Genomic DNA, 27,239 nt, shown 5'->3' with positions numbered 1-27,239 from the left:
TTTTAAAGAATGACCAGGCATCCTCAACTGACGGGATGAGGTCAATGTCCTTCCAGGAGACCCGGGCCAGGTCGATTAGAAAGGCCTGCTCACAGAAGTGTTTTAGGGAGCGTTTGACAGTGATGAGGGGTGGTCGTTTGACTGCGGCTCCATAGTGGATACAGGCAATGAGGCAGTGATCGCTGAGATCCTGGTTGAAGACAGCGGAGGTGTATTTGGAGGGCCAGTTGGTCAGGATGACGTCTATGAGGGTGCCCTTGTTTACAGATTTAGGGTTGTACCTGGTGGGTTCCTTGATGATTTGTGTGAGATTGAGGGCATCTAGCTTAGATTGCAGGACTGCCGGGGTGTTAAGCATATCCCAGTTTAGGTCACCTAACAGAACACCTAACTCTGAAGCTAGACGGGGGGCGATCAATTCACAAATGGTGTCCAGGGCACAGCTGGGAGCTGAGGGGGGTCGGTAGCAGGCGGCAACAGTGAGAGACTTATTTCTGGAGAGAGTAATTTTCAAAATTAGTAGTTCGAACTGTTTGGGTATGGACCTGGAAAGTATGACATTACTTTGCAGGCTATCTCTGCAGTAGACTGCAACTCCTCCCCCTTTGGCAGTTCTATCTTGACGGAAAATGTAATAGTTGGGTATGGAAATCTCAGAATTTGCATGCTGTCCGTACCTCTGGCAGTCTCTATGGGGGTGCCACAGGGTTCAATCCTCGGGCCGACTCTTTCCTCTGTATATATCAATGATGTTGCTCTTGCTGCGGGCGATTCCCTGATCCACCTCTACGCAGACGACACCATTCTATATACTTCCGGCCCGTCCTTGGACACTGTGCTATCTAACCTCCAAACGAGCTTCAATGCCATACAACACTCCTTCCCTGGCCTCCAACTGCTCTTAAACGCTGTTAAAACCAAATGCATGCTTTTCAACCGTTCGCTGCCTGCACCCGCAGGCCTGACCAGCATCACCACCCTGGATGGTTCCGACCTTGAATATGTGGACATCTATAAGTACCTAGGTGTCTGGCTAGACTGTAAACTCTCCTTCCAGACTCATATCAAACATCTCCAATCGAAAATCAAATCAAGAGTCGGCTTTCTATTCCGCAACATAGCCTCCTTCACTCACGCTGCCAAACTTACCCTAGTAAAACTGACTATCCTACCGATCCTCGACTTCGGCGATGTCATCTACAAAATTGCTTCCAACACTCTACTCAGCAAACTGGATGCAGTTTATCACAGTGCCATCCGTTTTGTCACTAAAGCACCTTATACCACCCACCACTGCGACTTGTATGCTCTAGTCGGCTGGCCCTCGCTACATATTCGTCGCCAGACCCACTGGCTCCAGGTCATCTACAAGTCCATGCTAGGTAAAGCTCCGCCTTATCTCAGTTCACTGGTCACGATGGCAACACCCATCCGTAGCACGCGCTCCAGCAGGTGTATCTCACTGATCATCCCTAAAGCCAACACCTCATTTGGCCGCCTTTCATTCCAGTTCTCTGCTGCCTGTGACTGGAACGAATTGCAAAAATCGCTGAAGTTGGAGACTTTTATCTCCCTCACCAACTTCAAACATCTGCTATCTGAGCAGCTAACCGATCGCTGCAGCTGTACATAGTCTATCGGTAAATAGCCCACCGATTTTTACCTACCTCATCCCCATACTGTTTTTATTTATTTACTTTTCTGCTCTTTTGCACACCAATATCTCTACCTGTACATAACCATCTGATCATTTATCACTCCAGTGTTAATCTGCAAAATTGTAATTATTCGCCTACCTCCTCATGCCTTTTGCACACAATGTATATAGACTCCCCCTTTTTTTTCTCTACTGTGTTATTGACTTGTTAATTGTTTACTCCATGTGTAACTCTGTGTTGTCTGTTCACACTGCTATGCTTTATCTTGGCCAGGTCGCAGTTGCAAATGAGAACTTGTTCTCAACTAGCCTACCTGGTTAAATAAAGGTGAAATAAAATTAAAATTAAAATAAAATTAAAAATTGGCCCTAATCTATGTTGGTCACATATACCTTTTAATAAAAGGTAGGGGCATGGATTAGAAAACCAGTCAGTATCTGGTGTGACCACCATTTGTATCATGCAGCACAACACATCTCCTTCGCACAGTGTTGATCAGGCTGTTGACTGTGGCCTGTGGAATGTTATTCCACTCTTCTTCAATGGCTGTGCGATGTTACTGGATGTTGTCGGGAACTGGAACACGCTGTCATACACGTCGATCCAGAGCATCCCAAACATGCTCATTTGGTGACATGTCTGGTGAGAGATTTGTTACTGGGAGATTATCAGCTTCCAGGAATTGTGTACAGATCCTTGCGATATGGGGTTGTGAATTATCATGCTGAAACATGAGGTGATATGATGAATGGCACAACAACGGCCCTCGGGATCTCATCATGTTATCTCTGTGCATTCAAATTTCAATTGAAAAAATGCAATTGTGTTCATTGTCCGTAGCTTATGCCTACTCATACCATAAAGCCACCACCACCATGGGGCACTCTGTTCACAACATTGACATCAGCAAACCGACCACCTGACACGTGGTCTGTGGTTGTGAGGCCAGTTGGATATACTGCCAAATTCTCTAAAATGACAATGGAGGTGGCTTATGGTAGAGAAATGAATATTAAATAATCTGGCAACAGCTTTGGTGGACATTCCTGCAGTCAGCATGCCAATTGCACTCTGCCTCCAAACTTGAGACATCCGTGGCATTGTGTTTTGTGACAAAATTGCACATTTTAGAGTGTATTTTTCTTGTCCCCGGCACGAGGTGCACCTGTGTAATGATCACTCTGTTTAATCAGCTTCTTGATATCCCACACCTGTCAGGTGGATGGATTATCTTGGCAAAGGAGAAATGCTCACTAACAGGAATGTAAACACATTTGTGCACAACGAGAGAGAAATACACCTTTTGGGCATATGGAAAATTACTAGGATCTTTTATTTCAGCTCATGAAGCACTTTACATGTTGCGTTTATATTTTTGTTCAGTATAAAACACAGCAAAATCTAGTTTTTGACTGCATTCATACATATTTCATACACATTCTGAAAAAAATTGGTCACTGAAGACTGACAGTAACTAATGCTGTGTAACAACAAATGGCATGTGATTTTCCTACTGCACACGAAAAAAGGAATTACAGCCATAAAAACCTTACAAAATAATGTTTATTAGAGGTTTATGTTAAATCCAAGTCATATATATGACTTCCTTTTTAGAATCTCATTTCCTGTGTAGTGCTATGACTTCCTGTGCATTTCTGAATTAATTTGTAACTGAAGGCTGACAGGGTTCAAGTGAATTCAATCCCAAAAGCTTTATTGTCCATTGAATGAAAAATACGATGGAACATTCTTCAATCTCTCTAGTTCCCATAAGCCTGTGTCCCCAGTCAGTCCCCACAGTGGTTGAGCCCTCCTCTGTGACCTGCTGTGAGGTTACCCACACCTGCGCTTTACACTAACGAGCCAGAACCCAACTAGCCCCCTTTCCCAGTCCTCCCTTCCCACCTCCCTTCCACCCCCTCAAAATCAAACAAACAAACAGAGCCTAAACGAACACCAAGCCCAACCCTAACCCTCTTGTTAATTGATTCATCTGGAACATGTGTGCGCCTGGATGTTGCATATTTCTCTGGTTGGGCCTTGCACGCCTTCTCCTCTTCTTTCTCCTGTTCTTCAGCTGGCGGTACACACGTGCACGTACGCACATGAACGTATGCACGCACACAAACTCATGCATTCCCCACATGCAGATCCACAGAGGGATGGAGAAGTGTATACCACAGAGTAGTGTCAGCCTTTAGCAACGTTCACATCCCTTCTCATTAACTTTAGGTTAGGTCCTCAATAAGTGTACTGTATGTAGGGCTGCATCCTAGCTTGAGATGTACTGTATACTTAATATGTAACTTTCCCTTACATTTTCCATTGATCAAAGGGGATGGTGTGGGTGTCTGAAGTTAGATATGGGTATTATGTGTCTTTGAATAGCCACAATTTTTTTTTAATGATGATGAGTATTATTGAAGCTCTGCAATCTTGATGTTCAACTATGACCACTATATGTACTGTACATCCACTGACACCTTGAGTGCATCTCTTCTCCTCTATCTATCACCCCTCTCACTCTTTCAATCCTCTAGTCTCTCTCTCTCTCTACCTGTCTTGGCCGGGCAATGTGCAAATCTGTAATGGTTGATTTAGTGTTGTAAAAATCTAGCGTACACTCTCAATTGTAGTTTCCTTGCAAATCTTTTCCATTCTAAACACAGATGAGTCAGCTGGCCTAGTGGGGGAGCCGAATTCCCCGACAGATGAGGAAGGTGAGCTCTTCTTCTTCCTTTCTGGGCCCTGTTCGATTAGTTCAGAAATGCGTCCTTCCTTATTCACCTTCAAGTAATAACAAATCTGAATTGGTTGGACACTTTAAATAATTCCACTTTAATACTGTTTACGTATCTTACATTACTCATATCACATGTATATACTGTATTTTATACCATCTACTGCACCTTGCCTAGGTAGTTGTTGGGGAATTGTTAGATTACTTGTTAGATATTACTGCACTGTCGGAACTACAAGCACAAGCATTTCGCTACACTCACATTAACATCTGCTATACAATAAAATAAAATTTGATTTGATAAAATAAATAAATTAGTAACCTTGTTTTCACCTCAACAATACAAGAAAGGACATTTCTTCAGTATTCGAAAAGGGCCAAGATAGTTTCTGAACTGGGCGCGGCACGTTGCGTAGTGGTCAAAGTGTTGGACTAGTAACTGAAAGGTTGCAAGATCAATTCCCTGAGCTGACAAGGTAAAAATCTGTTGTTCTGCCCCCGAACAACATGTTCCTAGGCTGTCATTGAAAATAAGAATTGGTTCATAACTGACTTGCCTAGTTAAATAAAGGTACTTAAAAAAAAAAACTTGTGATGGATAATGTGTGTTTGATTGAATTCTGTAATCTTCTTTCAGACATCATTTCTCAGTACCCCACCCTCTGGACAGAGCAGGTCCGCAGCCGGCAGAACAACAGGACCAGAACACAATGTGAGTTCAAGAGGCATTTCTACCTATCCAATGATTGTTTTTTAGATTGCAGATTGTGAACTGAATTGATGAAGCTCTTGCTCTTTAGTTTATTTTAAAAATAGCAAGAGAGTTTTGTGAGAATATCTTAGTAGAAGAAAGACTTTCATTATGATTAAGTATTTTATGAGAGTATTGAATGTATAAAATAAAAGAACAGAAGAACAGATACTCTTCACTTTCTCCTCATTGACCATACGATTCATCTGACAAACATCAATCACTCCAGGAATATTTTCCATCTCTGTAACGTCGACTTCCCAATCTATATGATATTAGTATATGGGATGAGTATGCTGCATTCACAATTGATGATGGTTTAGAGCTCTGTCTCTGTCTTTTTTCTTATGCCATGTGCCTGTAATTGTCAGCACATTGCAGTATCCTCTCCATTCCCCTGTCTCAATCTATCCTCTAACACACATTGTATATAGACTTTCTTTTTTCTACTGTGTCATTGATTTGTTTATTGTGTTATTGGCTTGTTTATTGTTTACTCCATGTGTAACTCTGTGTTGTTTTCTGTGTCACACTGCTTTGCTTTATCTTGGCCAGGTCGCAATTGCAAATGAGAACTTGTTCTCAACTAGCCTACCTGGTTAAATAAAGGTGAAAAATTGCATTTTATTTTATTTATTCCCATCTACTCATTTGGGGAAAATTACTGCTTGTATGAAACAATGTTATTTTTGGTGTCTATGTCATGATACGTGCGTGTGTGTGCGCATGTGCATGCATGTGCGTGTGCGTGTGTGAATCACTCAGTCTTGAGTTTCGACCAATGAAAACGTTGCAAACGTTGATGGTTTTGATTACCCAATGAACTCCCATGTGCTCCTTGTGGGGTATTGGATTTCTATCTATTAAAAAATTATCAAAAGAGAGACACACAGAGAGAAAAATAGTAAAGAGAGAGAGGAAGAGAGAGTTAAGAGAGCAAAGGAGGTATTTAGGGTCTTTTGTGTGGCTAAAGCTCTTGTAAAATGAAAACAAACAAAGACAAAGGGGATATGCATTTTCTTACTGTTGATTCCGTGCCCAGAGGGAAGCCACAATGAAGAAGTAGAGGAAAGAAAGAAGAAGTGTTGAAAGCCCCAATGGCCCACAGGAGCTCTTTAAAAAATGTGTTGGCATAGAAGTGTAATGCTTTAAAGCTTTGCTGGAGAGCTGTGTGGCATAGGGAAAATTCAGCTACAGGGAGTGATCTGATTGATTTCTGGTGGGACTCTTGGAGAGATATCTTTCTTCGGTGGAGCCAAAGTAAGTCCCTACTACTGTGTTTGGGAATGTTTAAGGAAAAATATGCAGACATAAAAGCTAGTTGCTTTAGATACAGTAGATGTAGCATATTTCTTTCTGGGAAAATGTGTGTGTGTGTGTAAATATTTACTTAACTTGGGCACAGGGACCTCTGTTCAGTCATTAGCCCTTTAATGCCGGTAAACAGTGCAGTGGGGGGCTGATAAAGCAGTCTGCACACACTGTCTCCGAACACTCATCCTCCTCCTCCTCCATTGCTTATTTTCCTCTCCTTTAAAAAACAAATAAAATAAAATTGTATTGGTCACATACACATATTTTGCAGGTGAAGCAAAATGCTTGTGTTCCTAGCGCCAAGAGTGCAGTAACAGCCTGACAGGATGCTCTCAATGGTGCATTTGTAGAAGTTTGTGAGGGGCTAAGGTGCCAAGCCAAATTTATTCAGCCTCCTGAGGTTGAAGAGGCGCTGTTGCGCCTTCTTCACTGCACTGTCAGGTTGTCAGTGATGTGCACACCGAGGAACTTGAAGCTTTTCACCCTATCCACTGAGACCTTGTTGATTTAGATGGGGGTGTGCTCCCTCTGCTGTCTCCTAAATTCCAGGCTCAACTCCTTTGTTTTGTTGATATTCAGGGAGAGGTTGTTTTCTTGGCACCACTCTGACAGGGCCCTCACCTTCTCCCTTTAGGCTGTCTCATCCTTGTTGGTAATCAGGCTTACCACTGTTGTCGTCTGCAGACTTTATGATTGTGTTGGAGACATGCATGGCCAAGCAGCCATGGGTGAACAGGCAGTACAGGAGGGGGCTGAGCACACACCCTTGTGGGGCTCCCGTGTTGAGGATCAGCATAGCTGAGGTGTTGTAGCCTCCACCTGGGGTCGACCTGTCAGGAAGTCCAGGACCCAGTAGCACAGGGTGGGGTTCCGACCCAGGGCCCCAAGGTTAGTGATGAGCTTGGAGGACACTATGGTGTTGAAGGCTGAGCTGTAGTCCATGAACAGAGTTCTTACATAGGTATTCCTCTTGTCCAGATGGGATAGGGCAGTGTACAGTACAATGGTTATTGCATCATCCGTGGATCTGTTGGGGTGTTTTGCTAATTGTAGTGGGTCTAGGTTGTTGGGTAAGGTGGAGGTGTGCGTGGATCCTTATATCCTTAACGAGCCTCTTAAAGCTCTTCATGATGACAGAAGTGTGTGCTACAGGTTGATTTGTAATTTAGTTTAGTTGCCTGTGCTTTCTTAGGTACAGGAACAATGTAGGGAAGGGCATGAGTAAGTACTTGAGTACTCGAACTGACCTCAACTCGATCTGTAACCAGAGATTTTTTTTTAATACTGTAAAACTATTTGGTCTAAATTTTGTCTTGAAGACAAGGTTAATTTGCTTTGACTCTAGTGTTCCATTTGTACATGTGCATTTCAGGGACACAACAACAAAATAAACCAAGCCAAGCATCACACAGTTCGCTCACTTAATTCCCTTTCCCCTCCATGTCTCACTACTCACTCAATTGTGTTCCGACTGCTCCCTCTACACACACGTGCTGTGTACGCCTACAGAAATAAAAGCCTATAAAAACGTATCCAACTGATGGGAAACACAAGCTATATTCCTTGCCAAATGATGACAATTTTATCACAAATTCTAAATGGACTGGTTGACTGAAGTATGGATATATGTGTTTCCAACAATGAACTGTAGATTTGGAACATTTGTCATTAGTTGTTTAGGGTACTGGTACTAAGTCAAAATTTTCACAAAGTCAAAATAGGCTATATCATAAAAATACATGAAAACAAAAATTAGCTTTTTTTTTATTTAAGGTTAGGCATAAGGCTAACAGTGTGGTTCAGGTCAGGGTTAGATTTAAAATTGGATTTTTAAGAAGCAAACTTGTAGAAACAGGCAGGGTTTATGACTTTGTGCTTGTGGTAACTAATGTTAGTGACGATCCTACGAACTGCTAGCGGCATTTAGAATTGGTTAGCCCAAACTATTACCCGACTAAACATAGACAGGTTCCACACTGAAAATATGGAAAAAGATATTAGTTTGATGAAGACAAAGAGCGTATTTTCATCAGAATCATTAAGCCTAGGCCTACTCCCCAAACAGATGTCTTGGCCATAATTAATCCCCATGCAGTGTTCAATGTAGAAGGAACAGGCATAATAAACTCAATCTGCTTATCAAAAGGAAGACTTTCGTTTGGTTTTGGTTTGTAAACCCTTGCCAAATTGAGCCTATTTCACATTATCACTCTAAGAGTAACTGTTCCAGACACGAGACACGAATGGCTTTGCACTATTCTGTTCTCTTTTATTTTGATATATTACATGTTTTTTTACTAGAAAATAGGTGTCTTTACTGTGATCATGGCTTGGGAAATAAGGGGTCTTGTCTGCAAAATTAACAAAACAAAGCTATTCCATTGCACAGCGAAAGCTTCTACAAGTAAGCGCCACACTGCTGAGGTTACTACCTTTTTGAAGACTGTGTTCCACAATGTTAACCAGTTGATTTGACAGTTTTCAATAAGTACATCTTAAATGGCACTTGTTTTATAAATTGACTGAATATATATATATATATGGGTCAATTTAGCAATTAGTATGAGTTTTCTGTAATGGTTATGATAAATTAGGCATTGTTACTCGCTGTTGGCATATTGATAAATGTGCAATTTTCTGAAATAGCTTTTTATTTTATTTTATTTGAGTACTCGAGTACTCTAAAAAAGCATGCAAGTACTCGAACAGTCGAAAAAGGTAAAATGCCCATCCCTAAAAGAATGGTGGACATCTTGAAGCAAGTGAGGTCAACAGACTGGGATAGGGAGAGATTGAACATGTCCATAAACAGTCCAGCCAGCAGGTCTGCGCATGCTCTGAGGACACAGTTAGGAATGCCGTCTGGGCCTGCAGCCTTGCAAGTGTTAACATGCCTTTTGGTTTTGGGTAAGTTCTTATCGTAACAGTCGGAACAACATCCTCTATGCACTTGCTGATGATCTCAGCCACAGAGTCAGTGTATACGTCAATGTCAATCTCAGTGGCAACCCGGAACATATCCCAGTCCGTGTGATCAAAACAATCTTGAAACATAGATTCCGATTGGTCAGACCGACGTTACCACGGGTACTTACTGTTTAAGTTTCTGTCTATAGAAAAGGAGGTGCAACGGAGGTGTGATCTGATTTGCTGAATGGAGGGCAGGGTAGGGCCTTGTAGCCACCCCGGAAGGGGGAGTAGCAATGGTCAATCATTTTTATTGAGCAGGTAGGGCAGGAAATACTTTGGTAGTGGTTCTTCAGAAATGCTTTATTAAATTGCCCAGCTACAATAAATGCGACCTCAAGATATGCAGTTTCCTGTTGGCACAAAGTCCAATGTAGTTCCTTGAGAGCCATTGTGGTGTCGGCTTGAGGGGGAATATACACGGCCATGACGATGACCAAAAATAATGATCTCAGGAGGTAATGTGGTCGGCATTTGATTGTGAGGTATTCCAGATTGAGAGAACAAAAGGACTTGAGTTCCTGTATCTTATCACAATCACACCATGAGTAGTTAATCATGATACACCTCCGCCTTTCTTCCTTCTGGAGTGATCTTTCTTCCTGTCCGCTCGATGTACGGAGAACCCAGCTGGCTGTATGGACGGGGGTAGTATATCCGTTGAGAGCTATGATTCCGTGAAACTGAGTATGTTATAGTCCCTAATGCCTCTCTGGAAAAATATCCTCGCCCTGAGCTCGTCTACTTTATTGTCCAGAGACATCAGCAAGTAATATACTCGGAAGCGGTGGATAGCATACACGCCTCCTGAGTCGGAATAAAAGCCCACTCCATATTCCTCTTCTCCGTCGCCGGCGTCTTGCAGCAGCCCCTGGGATGAGTGGAAATGCCTCGGGTGGTACAAATAAAGGTTCCAATTCAGAAAGTCGGATTTCCGGTTGAAATGCTGGTGAGTGACCGTTGATCTAATATCCAAAAGTTATTTTTGGCAGTATGTAATAATGTGAGAAATAACAACAATACAAATCAAAATACTGCATGTCTGTCGGGGCACTCTTTATTTACAACTGCTACCTTCTGGTTCATCCTCTGTGTGGGTCTAGGGTCTGATGCAGAATATGGATAGGAAGGTATGTCAAGAGAAAAGAAAGCATGCGTTTGTTTTATAAGTCCAAACTTCAGTTATATTGGGTCAGGGCTTAAATACAACAATGGTGTGTTTAACCTTTCTTGCACAGGCGTTCCGCTAGCGACCAACCTCGACAACATCCGGTGAAATTGCAGAGCGCCAAATTCAAAATACAGAAATAGTCATAATAAACATTCATAAAAAATACAAGTGTTACACATCGGCTTAAAGATGAACTTCTTGCAGCCCCGCTTACAAAAGCATACAAACATTTTACAACCAAGTAAAGGAATTACTAAAGTCAGAAATAGTGATAAAATGAATCACTTACCCATGAAGATATTCATATGGTCGCAATCAAAAGAGTCCCAGCTACACAATACATTTTTGTTTTGTTCGATAAAGTCCCTCTTTTTATCCCAAAAACTCTGTTTTGTTGGCGTGTTTTGTTCAGTAATCCACTGGCTCAAAGGCGGTCAAAACATGCAGAGGAATAGTTCCTAATAGTACCGGTAAAGTTCATAGAGACATGTCAAACGATGTTTAGAATTAATCCTCAGTTTGTCAATTGTCTAAATAAATCGATAACATTCCAACCGGACAATAGCGTATTCAATAGAAAGGAAAAACAACGAGGGAGGCACACTCGGTCACGCGCGCATCCAGCACTGCATGATTCTACAGTCCACTGACAGAAAGGTCTCATTCTTTTTAATTTTTCGGAAAACAAGTCTGAAACAATGTCTAAAGACTGTTGACATCTAGTGGAAACCATAGGAACTGCAATCTGGGTCCTAACCCATTAGACACTCTATAGGCATTCAATTGAAAATACCCACATCAGAAAAATCCAACTTCTGGGATGGATTTTCCTCAGGTTTTCACCAGCCATATCAGTTCTGTTATACTTACAGACATTATTTTAACAGTGTTTTCTATCCACATCTACCAATTATATGCATATCCTAGCTTCTGGGCCTGAGTAACAGGCAGTTTACTATGGGCACGCTTCTCATTCAGATGTCGAAATACTGCCCCCAAGCCATAAGAAGTTAAATTAATCTTCTCCAGGTGTACTGTGTTTGAGTGTCTATATACCAAGGTGGACCATCTTCACTGCGCTGACTTGAGATGTTCTGATCTGTTCTCGCTGCTCATCCTCTTACCCCTGACCCCTCAGCCTCATCATGTGACCAGGAGCAGCAGTCGGCCCAGGAGGAAGCACGGCAGCACAAGAATGAGGCGGTGTTCGTGCCCGACTGTGCCCAAGGGGGCCTCTACAAACCTGTCCAGTGTCACCCGTCCACCGGGTACTGCTGGTGTGTGCTGGTGGACACAGGGCGGCCCATTCCTGGCACCTCCACCAGGTGAGAGACTGGCACTGCCCACTTTGACAGTACAGCTACAAAGACTGGGGGCTGGAGATGGAAGTTTTCAACCTGTATTACAGTAGGATATCGATATATCGTCTTATTGGGTACCCTGCTTTGTGTCCTGCTTTGTATAGTGTACGTCCTGAAGCTTCCAAGTGTACAGATGCAACTACATACCAACGTACATGCAGGTACATACAGAATGCCCTCACATCCACATTTCCTATAGAGTCCAATCACACATTAAACTGAGTGCCAGTCACCAGTAGCTAAGTGGTCCATCATGGGCACTGCTGTGTGTGTGATTGAGCGGTTGGTGAGGTTGAGTGTGGGGTTCACGGGTCGGCGAGGCTGGCAAAGAAGGGGCATGCGTGCGGGTACAGTTTTAATGAGCGGGGGGAATGATGCAGAGCTAGGTATCGGATTAACAAGGCCCCAGGCAGGGCCCCAGGCATTGCGCCAGACAGCGCATTAGTCTGTTCTTGGCCAGGACGCATGGCACAGCAGTGGCAATCGGGGCTTCGCTCTCTAGAGTTTTCCAAGGGAGGGCATGAAAGACATCCCTGTGTCCCACGCTCTCTGTTTCCCTCTATCTCACACACAATTTCCTTCTCTCTCTCTCTCTCTCTCTCTCTCTCTCTCTCTCTCTCTCTCTCTCTCTCTCTCTCTCTCTCTCTCTCTCTCTCTCTCTCTCTCTCTCTCTCTCTCTCTCTCTCTCTCTCTCTCTCTCTCTTCCTGTTTTGGGAGCAGCTTCTCACCCTCTCTCAAAGTTGCAGGGAAAGTATTTAGCCACAGTAATATTTCTAGATTAAGTGGGACTTTAAACTGCTGACATTTGATTGCATGGGGAGATGGGGGATGAATTATAGCATTGTTAATTTAACTATAAGAGTGAACTGAACAACATTAATAGTTCTTTACATTGTGTATCACAGATATGAGCAACCAAAGTGTGATGGCAACGCCAGAGCCCATCCCACCAAACCGAAGGACCATTACAGAAGCAGACATCTTCAAGGTGGGTCTGGGTAGATTAAGTCTACATGGTCTCTTTCCTCTTTCCTCTCTGGAACACATTGTGGAATCTTAATCCTAACCAACTTGTCTCTGACCCTAACTATGCTATGTAACTAATATATCACTATATAGTGATATTTTATTGTGTTAGAAAATTAGATTAAAATTGATTAAATATATTTTTTTTGTTAACAATCTACATGAAAAGACTATGTGAAAGTGGAAGAAGATTAATAGAAATTAAATAACAAAAATATAGTTGTTGCATAAGTATTCAGATCCCTGAGTCAATAGATGTTAGAAACAGCTTTGGCATTGATTACTTACAGCTTTGAACAACTGGATTGTGTAATATTATTTTCAAAATTCTTTAAGCTCTGTCAAAATGTTGGGGATCATGGATAGATAGCAATTGTCAAGTCTTGCCATAGATTTTCAAGCAGATTTAAGTCAAGACTGTAATTTGGCAACTTAGGAACATTCACTGTCTTCTTGGTAAGCAACTCCAGTGTAGATTTGGCCTTGTGTTGTAGTTTATTGTCCTACTGAAAGGTGAATTCCTCTCCCAGTCTCTGGTGTAAAGCAGACTGAAGCAGGTTTTTCTCTAGGATTTTGCCTGTGCTTAGCTTCATCCCATTTATTTTGATCCTCAGTATTTGCAGATAACAATGATACCCATACCATGATGCAGGCACCACCATGTTTGAAAATAAGGAGGCAATTAATCAGTGATGTGTTGTGTTGGATTTGTTCCAAACATAAGGCTTTGCATTAGGCCAAAAAGTGTATTCCTTTGCTGTGTTTTTGTTTCTTCAGTATTAATTTAGTACCTTGTTGCATACAAGATGCATGTTTTGGAATATTTTTATTCTGTATATTTGTATTCTTCTTTTCACTCTGTCATTTATGTCATTATTGTGGAGTAACTACAATATTGTTGATCCATCCTCAGTTTTCTCCCATCACAGTCATTGAATGTTTAAAAATCACCAATTGCCTCAACCCTAAGCAGTTGAATTCCTGTCCTGCAGGTCAGTTCAGAAGGACGACTGTATCTTTGATGTGTCTGGGTGATTTAACCCTTGTGTGGAGTTCATGTTTTTGTTATTCACCCAATGTTTGCGGGTCTGATGGACCCACAACATGATTGGGTTTTTAAAACAATACAGCCGTAACAATTTACATAAAAATACTTCATACTTAGATGTTGGCTTATATCAATTACGAGGAATATAGACAACATACATGGTTCATATTAGCTATTTACCTCATCTAGATCACATGTATAAATAAAAGTGCTATTAGTTTTTTTTTTGTTAATCCAGACATATGTGGATTAAATCACATTTATCTTGAACAAATATAAATGAAACAAGATTTTCATCACTATTAATGTTTATTGCTATGAACTGAACAAATCGGAAGGACCCATTCTACATAAGGTATTTTATGGAAATGATAAATGAGACCCATTGAATACAAATGAAGGCTGGTCTACACACCACAGAGTTGTACTGTGTGTGTTGCAAATGTATTTCTTGCACTTGATGCATGTGTACTGTGTCTTCCTGTCCTTCATGGGTCCACACACTTCTTGTTGCTACCGGCTGCAATCTCGAATGATGAAAACACTTAGTTCAGGAATTGTATTAACATCTCACTCACTCACATATATAGTTACAGCAGGCCAAGGTAGGAGAGTCAGACACACACACACATGCAACAACTTCGCTCACACTTACTTCTGGTATTGAAGTTGTTGGTTCTGTGCGTCGGGCGGATGTGGCACCAGCATCCTCCTCCTGAATCCCCCTCACGATGGCTGCAAAATCTGGGGTCCTTGGGATATGTTGCCTCCTCTGGATTTGAGGTCTTACCAATACCTTTTCCAGCTCCACTATGAAAGAGCTATCTCCTCTGGAGCTTCCCTCTGTTCCAATCTGGGTTCAACGCCATCCAGATGACAAACGCATTTTATGCCGAGATGTCCAAGATGTTGAAGAATATCACAAGTGGCCAGTGTGGGGTTCTTATTTTGCAGCTATAGCCAGTCACCAGCTTGTCTAAATTGTCCACCTCTCATTTTCTGGCTTTAGATGTTCCTAGCTACAGATTCTCCCATCCCTATGGAGCGTACTCATGAGTACCACATTTTTGTCTTTCTTTGGCATGTAGGACACTAGGGACGTGTCAGCCATGAACACAAACTTAGAGGAATTGATAGGCCTGTTCTGTGTATTCAACAGCTGAGGTGGGAGCTCTGGCTTGTTTTTACATACTGTTCCTGCCATCATCAGCTTCCTCTTGATGAGCTGCAGTCCCAGCTTGTGTGAAGTAAAAAAGCGTAATGTATTGTCATACAAATCATGTATTGTAATAATATTGTGCAGGTTCACACACTACAAAGGGTAAAGAGTGCGTGAAAAGCTGGAGACAGGCAGACATGCAGGGAGATAGACAGGTTCTTGGTGCTTGGTGCTATGTTGAAACAGCAAGCCCAGAGAGGAGGAAGACAGACTGAAGGCACACAGCAAACCTTTTTGTTTAATTTTTACTTGTTTTCACCTACACACACACACACTTTCCACACTTTTATTACCCTCGGGACCAGTGGACCCGAACACCACATATGTAATGTAAATGTGTAGGGGGGTGCACAGTGTGCATTCAATGAAAATGTTTTCTTTTAGATGTTCTTCACAGAAAATAAGCCAAGGCCAATGAGTCTCAGGTTGAAAAAATTATGAATTGTATCATTTTTATTTTAGTAAACATTGAAAATGGGTCCCATATACCCAAACAACCCACAGCAAAATTATTAACTTGGCCATGCTTAAAGAGATATTCTGTGTCTGATTTGCTATTGTTACCGATCTACCAGTCTTTATGAGGCTTTAGAATCTGTGCTGAAATTCAATACTTGACTGAGGGACCTTACAGATGTTCTATCTATGGGGGACAGAGGAAGGGTTAGTCATTCGAAAATCACGTGATCCCCTATTATTTCACACAGAGTGAGTCCAATTTATTATGTGATTCGTTAAGCCAAATGTTATTCTGGAACTAATTTAGGCTTGCCTAAACAAAGGGGCTGAATACTTATCTAACAACTACATTTGAGAAAGAAAAAAAAAATCCACTTTGACCTATTTTGTGTAAATTGTTGGCAATTAAACCATTTGAATCTCACTTTGAAACACAATAAAATGTGAAGAAATCCAAGAGGTCTGAATACTTTTGCAAGGCACTGTAAATAAAATGTCACTCCAAGTAAAATATAATGAATATGTCACTATTGGCGAAAGATTTTCATGCAAATGTTCTAAAGTCCATAAGAAATGATATGTGCATTATCCCACCAGATTTCCCGCTGATAAAAAGTTGTGTGATGACGTAGTGCACATGAAAGCACTTTTGCGCTTAAAGTTTCTGTGTACCGAATAAAAAATACGAAGTTCAATATGTTTCCATCCCATTTTACTCTACCGATGTAATTGTGCATGAAGGTAATCACTGTGCACTTAACCACCATAACTTATAAACTTACGAAATAAATTATGAAGTTCATCATAACTTATTTCATCTGCCTTTAAATGCTTTTCCACATTGTGGTTGTGGTAGAACGTAGTATATCATCTCGTGACTCCAAGTTTAATTCGACATGATGCGTTTCAACCTCAATTATGACTCTATTTAACCAACAAAAAAATTATCGTAACTTATTCTGTTTTGTCGACATTTGGGAAATTTCACAGCCAAAATTGCTGTTTTTTTGCATCAGGTAATTCATCCGCATGAAATGGTTGGATGGAAACCTGGTTACTATAAGTAACATGTAAGTAATATAAGTAATATGTCAGTTTAGGTGACATATTACTACGTAATGGTTAGATATGACTATTTTGACATTCTAATGAGACCATGTTGGTTTCACAGCAGTTTACCCTGTCTGCTGATCCCAACACAAGGGGCAGAAACACAGTGCCTGTGTGTGTCTTTGTTGACATCATTAGTGTTTATCCATGAAATGCTTGACACAGGCTGGCTTGATATTTCCCACAACCCCTCACATTGTGTGTGTGTTTGTGTGTGATAGAGAGGAGACAGATGCTAATTAGTGAGGTATGTAATCAGGGACTAACAGGGAGAGATGTGAAATAGGCCGGTGACAGGAATTGCCAGTTGAGGATGGAAGTGAAACCGTATGTGTGAGAGAGGGAAAGATAATGAAGGACAGGAAGTATGGGGGATACCATGGATAGTTAGTGGAAGATGGATGGACGACAGGGATAGATAGGTGTGGGCAGGGGAAATCCCAAGAGGGACTCCTGGTTGTTTTTTAGTTTTTTTTTAGTACAGGAATGCCATTCAGTACAGATTATATTGAAGTTAAAGTATCTGTTGTGAAAATATTCAGTGTTTCCCATATGAAATTGTTACCAAAAGTAAGATGAGTTGGCTACAGGAAAATATTGTTGATACTTGACAGGAAATTACACCAATTACATATTGGTTACCTTACTCTGTAAGTAGTCTTTGGACAAATCTATGCTTTAGTTTTGTCACCTTTAGTTTCAGTCACCTTCAGCATTTTAGTCTAAAAACCAAAGTTAGCATTTGATGAGAGCAGCCAGGTAAACAAAACCAAATCATGGATTGCTGTCTCTTCTTGTCTAAAGACTGCTTAAAGGGTAAGGAAAAACATATGAAATGTTTTGAATTTGGGTGAACTATCACTTCAATTCATCTGTAAACCCAGCCTCTAATGGGATGACAGCCATTTTAATAGTGTGTAAGATTCAGACCAAGGGAGCTTGGTCAGTAGTGTGTTTAGCGTTGGGCAGCTTTAGGTAAACAATGAAGCAGGAAAAATGGCATAATCTACTGATCTGGTTTAATAAGGCATAAGGGTATGGCTAAGCCGATTGACACTGCTTTCACAACTGTGTTAAAAGACGTCTGCCTTGAAAACAGCTTTCATTCTTATTCACACTCCAGGCAGCAGGCAGAAACAAATAAAAAATAATAAATATAATATTCTCAACACCAGACAGCCTCTGATACATGGGCTACATATAGACAGAGGGGCCCTGTTTCACTCACTCGGATGCTTTCTGCTTTCTCAGGTGAGATAGTTTCAGCAGAGAGGTAGAGGCGAAGTGAGAGGGCTCACTCACACCAAAATGTGTCCAGAATACGCCCAATGCGTTTCTACAGGCTTAATATGCAACCCTATAAGCTTGCCGCCTTCCTTCCCGCCTTTGGGACAACTACTCCCATTGTTACGGCGGTGATATGAGCATTTTGGCATTACATACAGATTTCTGATTTCAGCCACTTGTGAATTAGAAAGGATAGTTGGCGGGTGCACAGCACACTGTTCGGATGCTGGCTTGCCCTAAAGTAAATTGATGTTTTTCCAAAGTTATATAATTACTTCAGTCGAAATACAATTATTCAAAATATTTCACCAGAGAGCATGACTTAGCCATAGAGAATCATTAGCTTATTTAAAAAATTTGCTGTGGAATATTTAAAATCACAATCATGTAGGCCTATGCCTATTTGGGAAGCCTGCAATCGGCAATTGCACATGGCAAAAGGCCTAGCTGAGTATTGAGTTGCGGCTGTCAGTGAAAAGCATCTAAAATATGTGTGAAGATAATGTGTCTTGAGTATAATTTAAAATGTTGAGACAAGAATGGGAGGGGTGTGTAGCTAAAATATGGCAAATCTCTCTCCAGAATGCATACACTCAGCTGTCCAGAATGCGCTCAGGTGTCTCCCTCTAAGTCTTGCGCATTCATTGTGTGAATTATTTGCCCTTTGATTGTTTATTTTTGTAAATTCTCCATTACGTGTCAAAAGTAGGCCTGGTAAATGTACCATTAATCCCCATCATTTAGTTACATTTTTTACATTTGATTTATTTCACCTTTATTTAACCAGGTAGGCTAGTTGAGAACACTTTCTCATTTACAACGGTGACCTGGCCAAGATAAAGCATAGCAGTGTGACACAAACACCAACACAGAGTTACACATGGAATAAACAAACATACAGTCAATAACACAATAAAGTCTATATACAGTGTGTGCAAATGAGGTAAGATAAGGGAGGTAAGGCAATAAATAGGCTATAGTGGCAAAATAATTACAATATAGAAATTAAACACTGGAGTGATAGATGTGCAGAAGGTGAATGTGCAAGTAGAGATACTGGGTTGTAAAGGAGCAAAAAAAATACAGTATGGGGATGAGGTAGTTGGATGGGCTATTTACAGATGGGCTATGTACAGGTGCAGTGATCTGTGAGCAGCTCTGACAGCTGGTGCTTAAAGTTAGTGAGGGAGATATGAGTCTCCAGCTTCAGTGATTTTTGCAATTTGTTCCATTCATTGGCAATAGAGAACTGGAAGGAAAGGTGGCCAAATGAGGAATTGGATTTGGGGGTGACCAGTGAAATATACCTGCTGGAGCGGGTGCCACGGGTGGGTGCTGCTATAGTGACCAGTGAGCTGAGATAAGGCGGGGCTTTACCTAGCAAAAACTTATAGATGACCTGGAGCCAGTGGGTTTGGCAACAAAATGAAGGTGAGGAGTAGCCAACGAGAGCATACATGTCGCAATGGTGGGTAGTATATGGGGCTTTGGTGACAAAACGGATGGCACTGTGATAGACTGCATCCAATTTGCTTGAGTAGAGTGTTGGAGGCTATTTTGTAAATGACATAGCTGAAGTCAAGAATCGGTTTTACGAGGGTATGTTTGGCAGCATGAGTGAAAGATGCTTTATTGCGAAATAGGAAGTTGATTCTAGATTTAATTTTGGATTGGAGATGCTTAATGTGAGTCTGCAAGGAGAGTTTACAGTCTAACCAGACACCTAGGTATTTGTAGTTGTCCACATATTCAAGTCATTGGCATTGAAGCTCGTCTGGAGATTTGTTAACACAGTGTCCAAAGAAGGGCCAGAAGTATACAGAATGGTGTTGTCTGCGTAGAGGTGGATCAGAAGGAGGAGTAGGATAAGGGTATAGCTAAAGACTATAAGAACTGGTCGTCTTGTGCGTTCGGAACAGAGAGTAAAATGAGCAGGTTTCTCGGCACAGAAGAATAGATTCAAGGCATAATGTACAAAGAAGGGTATGGTAGGATGTGAATACAGTGGAGGTAAACCTAGGCATTGAGTGACGATTAGAGAGGTATTGTCTCTAGAGACACCATTTAAACCATGTGAGGTCACCGCATGTGTGGGAGGTGGAACAAAAGGGTTAGCTAAGGCATATTGAGCAGGGCTGGAGGCTCTACAGTGAAATAAGACAATAATCACTAACCAAAACAGCAATGGACAAGGCATATTGACATTAGGGAGAGGCATGCGTAGCCGAGTGATCATGGAGTCTTGTGAGTAGCTAGGCGGACTGGAGACACGGCAATTCAGACAGCTAGTGGGCCGGGCTAGCAGGCTATCAGAAGGTGCTTAGGGGGACGTCGTGATGGAAGAGTCAGTTGTAGCCCCTTCGGGCAGTTACGTCGTCAGACCAGTTGTGATGGACCGGAAGGGCTCCGTGTAGTAAAAGGGTCCAGGCCAATTGGCAAAATAGGTATTGTAGCCCAAGAAAATTGGCTGATGGACCTCTTCAGCTAACAGTCCGATATGCTCTAGACAGCTAGCAGGCCGCGAATAGCAGGCTAGCAGATGGGCATTCAGGGGACGTCGCGACGGAGGAGCTTGTTGAAAATCCCCTCAGGCGGTTTACATCGGTAGTCCAGTCGGGAAGGTTCGGCGGGGCTGCGTATCGGCAGTAAGAGGGGTCCAGGCCAATTGGCAAAATAGGTATTGTTATTGTAGCCCAAGGAGTGGCTGATGGACCTCTTCAACTAGCTGGGAGATGGGCCTAGCATAGGCTAGCTCCAGGCTAATTGGCGCCTACTTCGGGGCAGAGACATTAGCCAGGAGTAGCCACTCAGGTAGCAGCTAGCTATCTGCGATGATCCAGCTGAAAAGGTTCAGAGCTCTGGGTTGAATTGCGCTGGTATGCTGTGGGTTGAATCGCGCTGTACAGAGTCCGATATGCTCTGAGTTGAATCGCGTTGCGCTGACTGGCAGGAGTTGTCCGGGCTAAAGGTTAGCTGATGACCGCTAGCAGTAGCTAGTAGCTAGTTAGCTGACTAGCTTCTGTTGGGGGTTCCAGTTCTAAAGTAAAAATAGCAGATCCATACCACATTGGGGAGGCGGGTTGCAAGAGAGTTTGTTGGAGTTGAGGGTATAAAATATTTTAAAAACATATACGAAATATATGCGAAGAAAAAATATATATACACGACAAGACGAAGACAAAGACGCCTAACTGCTATGCCATCTTGGATTGTTTTCGTTAATTAACGCATGTAATAATTAGCCTACAGTAATTTACCGTTCTCCTTCTTTGAGTGGAAACTTTGTTTACAGAGTTTACAACATGCTACACTTGTGAGAAACACGTTCTGGTTTATTTCATAACCATCATTTACGAGTTCAGTAAATTTTTTCATGTTCTTTTGTTTGGAGTCAGAGCCGGCTCTAGCATTTTGGGGGCCCTAAGGAAGATATGGTTAGTGGGCGCCCCACCTCACGGCAAAACATTTTATTGGCCCCCCTCTTAATGGTGGGGAGATTTTGGTTTCCAGTTCATTTTCTGCAATTATACACATTTTGTCATGGGGACTAAAGAAAATGTTAGTTTTAAAGACACAGTGCAGTCAAAAACATGATTTCTCTGTTTTTAAAATATACAGTGCCTTAAGAAAGTATTCACACCCCTTGACTTTTTCTGCATTTTGTTGTGTTACAGCCTGAATTTAAAACGGATTAAATTTCCCCCAAAAAATTGTCACTTGTCTACACACAATACCCCGTAATGTCAAACTGGAAATATGTGTTTTGAAATATTTACAAATAAATAAAAATGAAAAGTATTGAGTCAATAAGCATTCAACCCCTTTGTTATGCAAGCATAAATAAATTCAGGAATAAAAACTTGCTTAACTTATGGCTTGGGGGCAGTATTTCAACATCTGGATGAGAAGCGTGCCCAAAGTAAACTGCCTTTTACTCAGGCCCAGAAGCTAGGATATGCATATAATTGGTAGATGTGGAAACACTCTAAGTTTCCAAAACTGTTAAAATATTGTCTGTGAGTATAACATAACTGATATGGCAGGCGAAAACCTGAGGAAAATCCATCCAGGAAGTGGGATCTGAAGAGCCTTGCGGTTGAGGGTGGTGTAGTTGCCATGCCAGGCTGTGATACAGCCTGACAGGATGCTCTCGATTGTGCATCTGTAAAAGTTTGTCAGGGTTTTCGGTGACAGGCCAAATTTCTTCAGCCTCCTGAGGTTGAAGAGGCGCTGTTGCACCTTCTTCACTACACTATCTGTGTGGGTGGACCATTTCAGTTTGTCTGTGATGTGTACACCCAGGAACTTAAAACTGTCCATCTTCTTCACTGCTGTCCCTTCGGTGTGGATAGGGAGGTGCTCCCTCTGCTGTTTCCTGAAGATCACGATCATCTCCTTTGTTTTGTTGACGTTGAGTGAGAGGTTGTTTTCCTGACACCACACTACGAGGGCCCTCACCTCCTTCTGGTAGGCTGTCTCGTCGATGTTGGTAATCAAGCTCACTACTATTGTATCGTCTGCAAATTTGATTATTGAATTGGAGGCGTGGCCACTCAGTCATGGGTGAACAGGGAGTACAGGAGAGGGCTGAGCACACACCCTTTTGGGGCCCCAGTGTTGAGGTCAGTGAAGTGGAGATGTTGTTTCCTACCTTCATCTTTGTTAGCGATCCGCGACGGTGGCACTGTATTATCCTCAAAGCGGGCAAAGAAGGTGTTGAATTTGTCTAGAAGCGTGACATCGGTATGCATGACGTAGCTGTTTTTGTTTTTGTAGTCCGTGATTTCCTGTAGACCCTGCCACATACGTCTTGTGTCTAAACTGTTGAATTGCGACTCTACCTTGTCCCGGTACTGACATTTCACTTGTTTGATTGCCTTGCGGAGCGAATAACTACACTGTTTATATTCAACCATATCTTCAGACCTCTTTCCATGGTTAAATCCGGTGGATCGCGCTTTCAGTTTTACGCGAATGCCGCCATCCATTCACGGTTTCTGGTTAGGGTAGGTTTTAATGGTCACAGTGGGTACGACATCTCCAATGCAATTATTTATAAACGCACTCACCAAGTCAGCATATAGGTCAATATTGTCCTCTGAGGCTGATCGTGGCCTCCGATTGGCTTCCAATTGGTCAAACCAGCATTGAATGGTTCTCGTCACTGGTACATCCTGTTTGAGTTTCTGCCTATTAGCCAGGATGAGCAAGATGGTTTTGTGGTCGGATTTGCCGAAGGGAGGGCGGGGGAGGGCTTTGTATTAGTGTTCGACCGATTAATCGGAATGGCCGATTAATTAGGGCCGATTTCAAGTTTTCATAGCAATCGGAAACCTGTATTTTTGGATGCCGATATATTTTTTTTACAACTTTATTTTACGAGGCATGTCAGTTAAGAACACATTCCTAGTTTCAATGACGGCCTAGGAACGGTGGGTTAACTGCCTTGTTCAGGGGCAGAACGGCAGATTTTTACCTTGTTAGCTCGGGGATTCAATCTTGCAACCTTACGGTTAACTAGTCCAATGCTCTAACCACCTGCCTCTCATTGCACTCCACGAGGAGTTACGCGAATGCAGTAAGAAGCCAAGGTAAGTTGCTAGCTAGCATTAAACTTATCTTATAAAATCAATCAATCAATCATAATCACTAGTTATAAGTACACATGGTTATTACTAGTTTATCTAGCGTGTCCTGCATTGCTTATAATCGATGCGGTGCGCATTCGCGGAAAAGGACTGTCGTTACTCCAATGTGAACCTAACCATAAACATCAATGCCTTTCTTAAAATCAATACAGTAAGTATTTTTACACCTGCATATTTAGCTAAAAGAAAGGTTAGCAGACAATATTAACCAGGTGAAATTGTGTCACTTCTCTTGCGTTCATTGCACGCAGAGTCAGGGTATATGCGACAGTTTGGGCCGCCTGGCTCATTGCAAACTAATTTGCCAGAATTTTACGTAATTATGACATAACATTGAAGGTTGTGCAATGTAACAGCAATTTTTAGACTTTAGGGATGCCACCCGTTAGATAAAATACCGAACGGTTCCGTACTTCACTGAAATCATAAACGTTTTGTTTTCGAAATGATAGTTTCCCGATTCGACCATATTAATGACCTAAGGCTTGTATTTCTGTGTGTTATTATGTTATAATTAAGTCTATGATTTGATATTTGATAGAGCAGTCTGACTGATCGATGGTAGGCACCAGCAGGCTCGTAAGCATTCATTCAAACAGCACTTTCGCGTGTTTTGCCAGCAGCTCTTTGCTGTGCTTCAAACATTGAGCTGTTTATGACTTCAAGCCTATCAACTCCCGAGATTAGGCTGGTGTAACCGATGTGAAATGGCTAGCTAGTTAGCGGGGTGCGTGCTAATAGCGTTTCAAACATCACTCGCTCTGAGACTTGGAGTAGTTGTTCCCCTTGCTCTGCAAGGGCCGCGGCTTTTGTGGAGCGATGGGTAACGATGCTTCGAGGGTGGCTGTTGGTTGGCTCCTGGTTCGAGCCCAGGTAGGGGCGAGCTATACTGTTACACTGGCAATACTAAAGTGCCTATAAGAACATCCAATAGTCAAAGGTATATGAAATACAAATCGTATATAGAGAAATAGTCCTATAATTCCTATAATAACTACAACCTAAACTTCTTACCTGGGAATATTGAAGACTCGTGTTAAAAGGAACCACCAGCTTTGATATGTTCTCATGTTCTGAGCAAGGAACTTAAACGTTAGCTTTCTTACATAGCACATATTGCACTTTTACTTTCTTCTCCACAACACTTTGTTTTTGCATTATATAAACAAAATTGAACATGTTTAATTATTTATTTGAGGCTAAATTGATTTTATTGATGTATTATATTAAGTTAAAATAAGTGTTCATTCAGTATTGTTGTAATTGTCATTATTACAAATACATTTTTAAAAAATGGCCGATTAATCAGCTTTTTTTGGTCCTCCATTATTTGGTATCGATATCGGCGTTGAAAAATCATAATCGGTTAACCTCTACTTTGTATGCATCGCGGAAGAATTAGCCCTACGTGTCGTGCAATCAATTTGCTGATAAAATTTAGGTAGCATTGTTCTCAAATTTGCTTTGCTAAAATCCCCAGCTACAATAAATGCAGCCTCCAGATATATAGTTTCCAGTTTACATAGAGTCAATGTCCAGTCTTGAGGCTGTAATCGCTGCCAAATGTGCTTCAACAAAGTACTGAGTAAAGGATCTGAATATTTATGTAAATGTGAAAATTCAGTTTTTTATTTTTAATACATTTGCAAAAAAAATAACATTTTGCTTTGTCATTATGGGGTATTGTGTGTAGATTGACGAGGGGAAAAAACTATTTAATCCATTAGAATAAGGCTGTAACCAGTGGTGATAAAAGTGCCCAATTGTCATACTTGAGTAAAAGTAAAGACACCTTAATAGAAAATTACTCAATTAAAAGTGAAAGTGAAAGTCACCAAGTGAAATTCTACTTGAGTAAAAGTAATAAAGTATTTGGTTTTAAATATATGAAAAGTAAATGTAATTGCTAAAATATACTTATATACTAGTATAAGTATATATACTTAATATACTTAAGTATCAAAAGTGAAAGTATAAATAATTTCAAATTCTAATTTCAAATTCTTTATATTAAGCAAACCAGACGGAGCAATCTTGTTTTTTAAATTTATGGATAGCAAGGGGCACACTCTAACACTCAGACATAATTTACAAACAAAGCTGTTGCGTTTAATGAGTCCGCCAGATCAGATGCAGTAGGGATGAGCAGGGATTTTTTCTTTAAGTGCATGAATTATACAAGTTTCCTGTCCTGCTAAGCATTCACTTTTGGATGTCAGGGAAATTGTGTGGAGTCTGAAGTACATTATTTTCTTCAGGGATGTCGTGAAGTACAAGTAACAGTAATCAAAGATATAAATAGTAAAGTAAATTACAGATACCCCAAAAAACTACTTAAGAAGTACTTTAAAGTATTTTTACTTAAGTACTTTACACCACTGGCTGTAATGTAAGGAAATGTGGAAAAAGTCAAGGTGTCTGAATACTTTCTGAATGCACTGTATTCTCTGAACATTCTGAGAATATTTCTGATGTCACACCAAATTCTAAATATGAAATTATATAGAACCACTTGGGAACTTGTATGGTACGTTCTGCGAAAATACCGAAATTCCCCCAAAAGAACGCTGTTTCTTTACTTTCTTGGAAGCTTTTTAAACCTCCCAGTTTTTGTGAACAATCCCCCATTTTCTTTGCAAAAAGTAATGAACAGTTTCAATATTTCTCCATGCCGTGTTGCAATATTCAACTGTATTTAACTTCTGTGCAGCATGAGTGGGGAGCTAACAATGCAGTCCAGACAGCTCTGTAAATGAATGGTTGTGTGGAGCAGGCACTTTGCTCTTCACTGTAAAGGGGCTCCGCTAATACAGACTTGATCCTCTTAATCACGTGAGACACATTTGACAGAAGTACCGAACGTAACCAAATTCAAGTACCGTACCATATTTTTTTTGTATTGAAAAAGTACAGAAGTTTCAGTATATCATGCACTATTCCAAAGTGAGTATTGTTGTTGCTGATTGTCCTGTCGCCTTGACAATCTTATATGTTGTTTATGTTACCCTAAAAGCGCCAACAGGGGTAAACTATGATCACAAGTGATCAAAAATGTCATAATTTTATAAATTATGTATTTATCCTTCTAGACTTTGCAAGCAATTACAATCCCTTACAAAAAGTATTAATCCACCTTGGCATTTTTCCTATTTTTTTGCATTACAACCTGTAATTTAAATTGATTTTTATTTGGATTTCATGAAATGAATATACACAAAATAGTCCAAATTGGTGAAGTGAAATTTAAAAACTGACTTGTTTAAAGAAAAAAAAATGTACAAAGGAAAAGTGGTGTGTGCATATGTATTCACCCCCTTTGCTATGAATGCCCTAAATAAGATCTGGTGCAACCAATTACCTTCAGAAGTCACATAATTAGTTAAATAAAGTCCACCTGTGTGTAATCTAAGTGTCACATGATCTATCACATTATCTCAGTAAATATACACCAGTTCTGAAAGGCCCAGCACCATGAAGACC

General features: G+C 41.1%; 1 protein-coding gene across 4 annotated transcripts in view; it reads left to right on the top strand.

Moving 5' to 3' along the window:
* Positions 1–27,239, top strand: part of smoc2 (SPARC related modular calcium binding 2) — an 82,530-nt gene that overhangs the window by 38,865 nt on the left and 16,426 nt on the right. Inside the window, exons 6-10 of one of the 4 annotated variants that reach the window (XM_020481324.2) lie at positions 4,295–4,378; positions 5,036–5,110; positions 11,740–11,926; positions 12,067–12,123; positions 12,868–12,950. In XM_020481324.2, coding sequence (XP_020336913.1) covers positions 4,295–4,378; positions 5,036–5,110; positions 11,740–11,926; positions 12,067–12,123; positions 12,868–12,950 — 486 coding nt within the window. The remainder of the gene's footprint in view (positions 1–4,294; positions 4,379–5,035; positions 5,111–11,739; positions 11,927–12,066; positions 12,124–12,867; positions 12,951–27,239) is intronic. The other 3 variants (XM_020481325.2, XM_031823243.1, XM_020481326.2) reach the window with 3 other exon arrangements.

The sequence above is a fragment of the Oncorhynchus kisutch genome, linkage group LG4 (genome assembly GCF_002021735.2).
Source record: "Oncorhynchus kisutch isolate 150728-3 linkage group LG4, Okis_V2, whole genome shotgun sequence".
NCBI lineage: Eukaryota > Metazoa > Chordata > Actinopteri > Salmoniformes > Salmonidae > Oncorhynchus > Oncorhynchus kisutch.
Note: the sequence above shows the minus strand (reverse complement) of the source record. Positions and strands in the feature narration are given on the sequence as shown.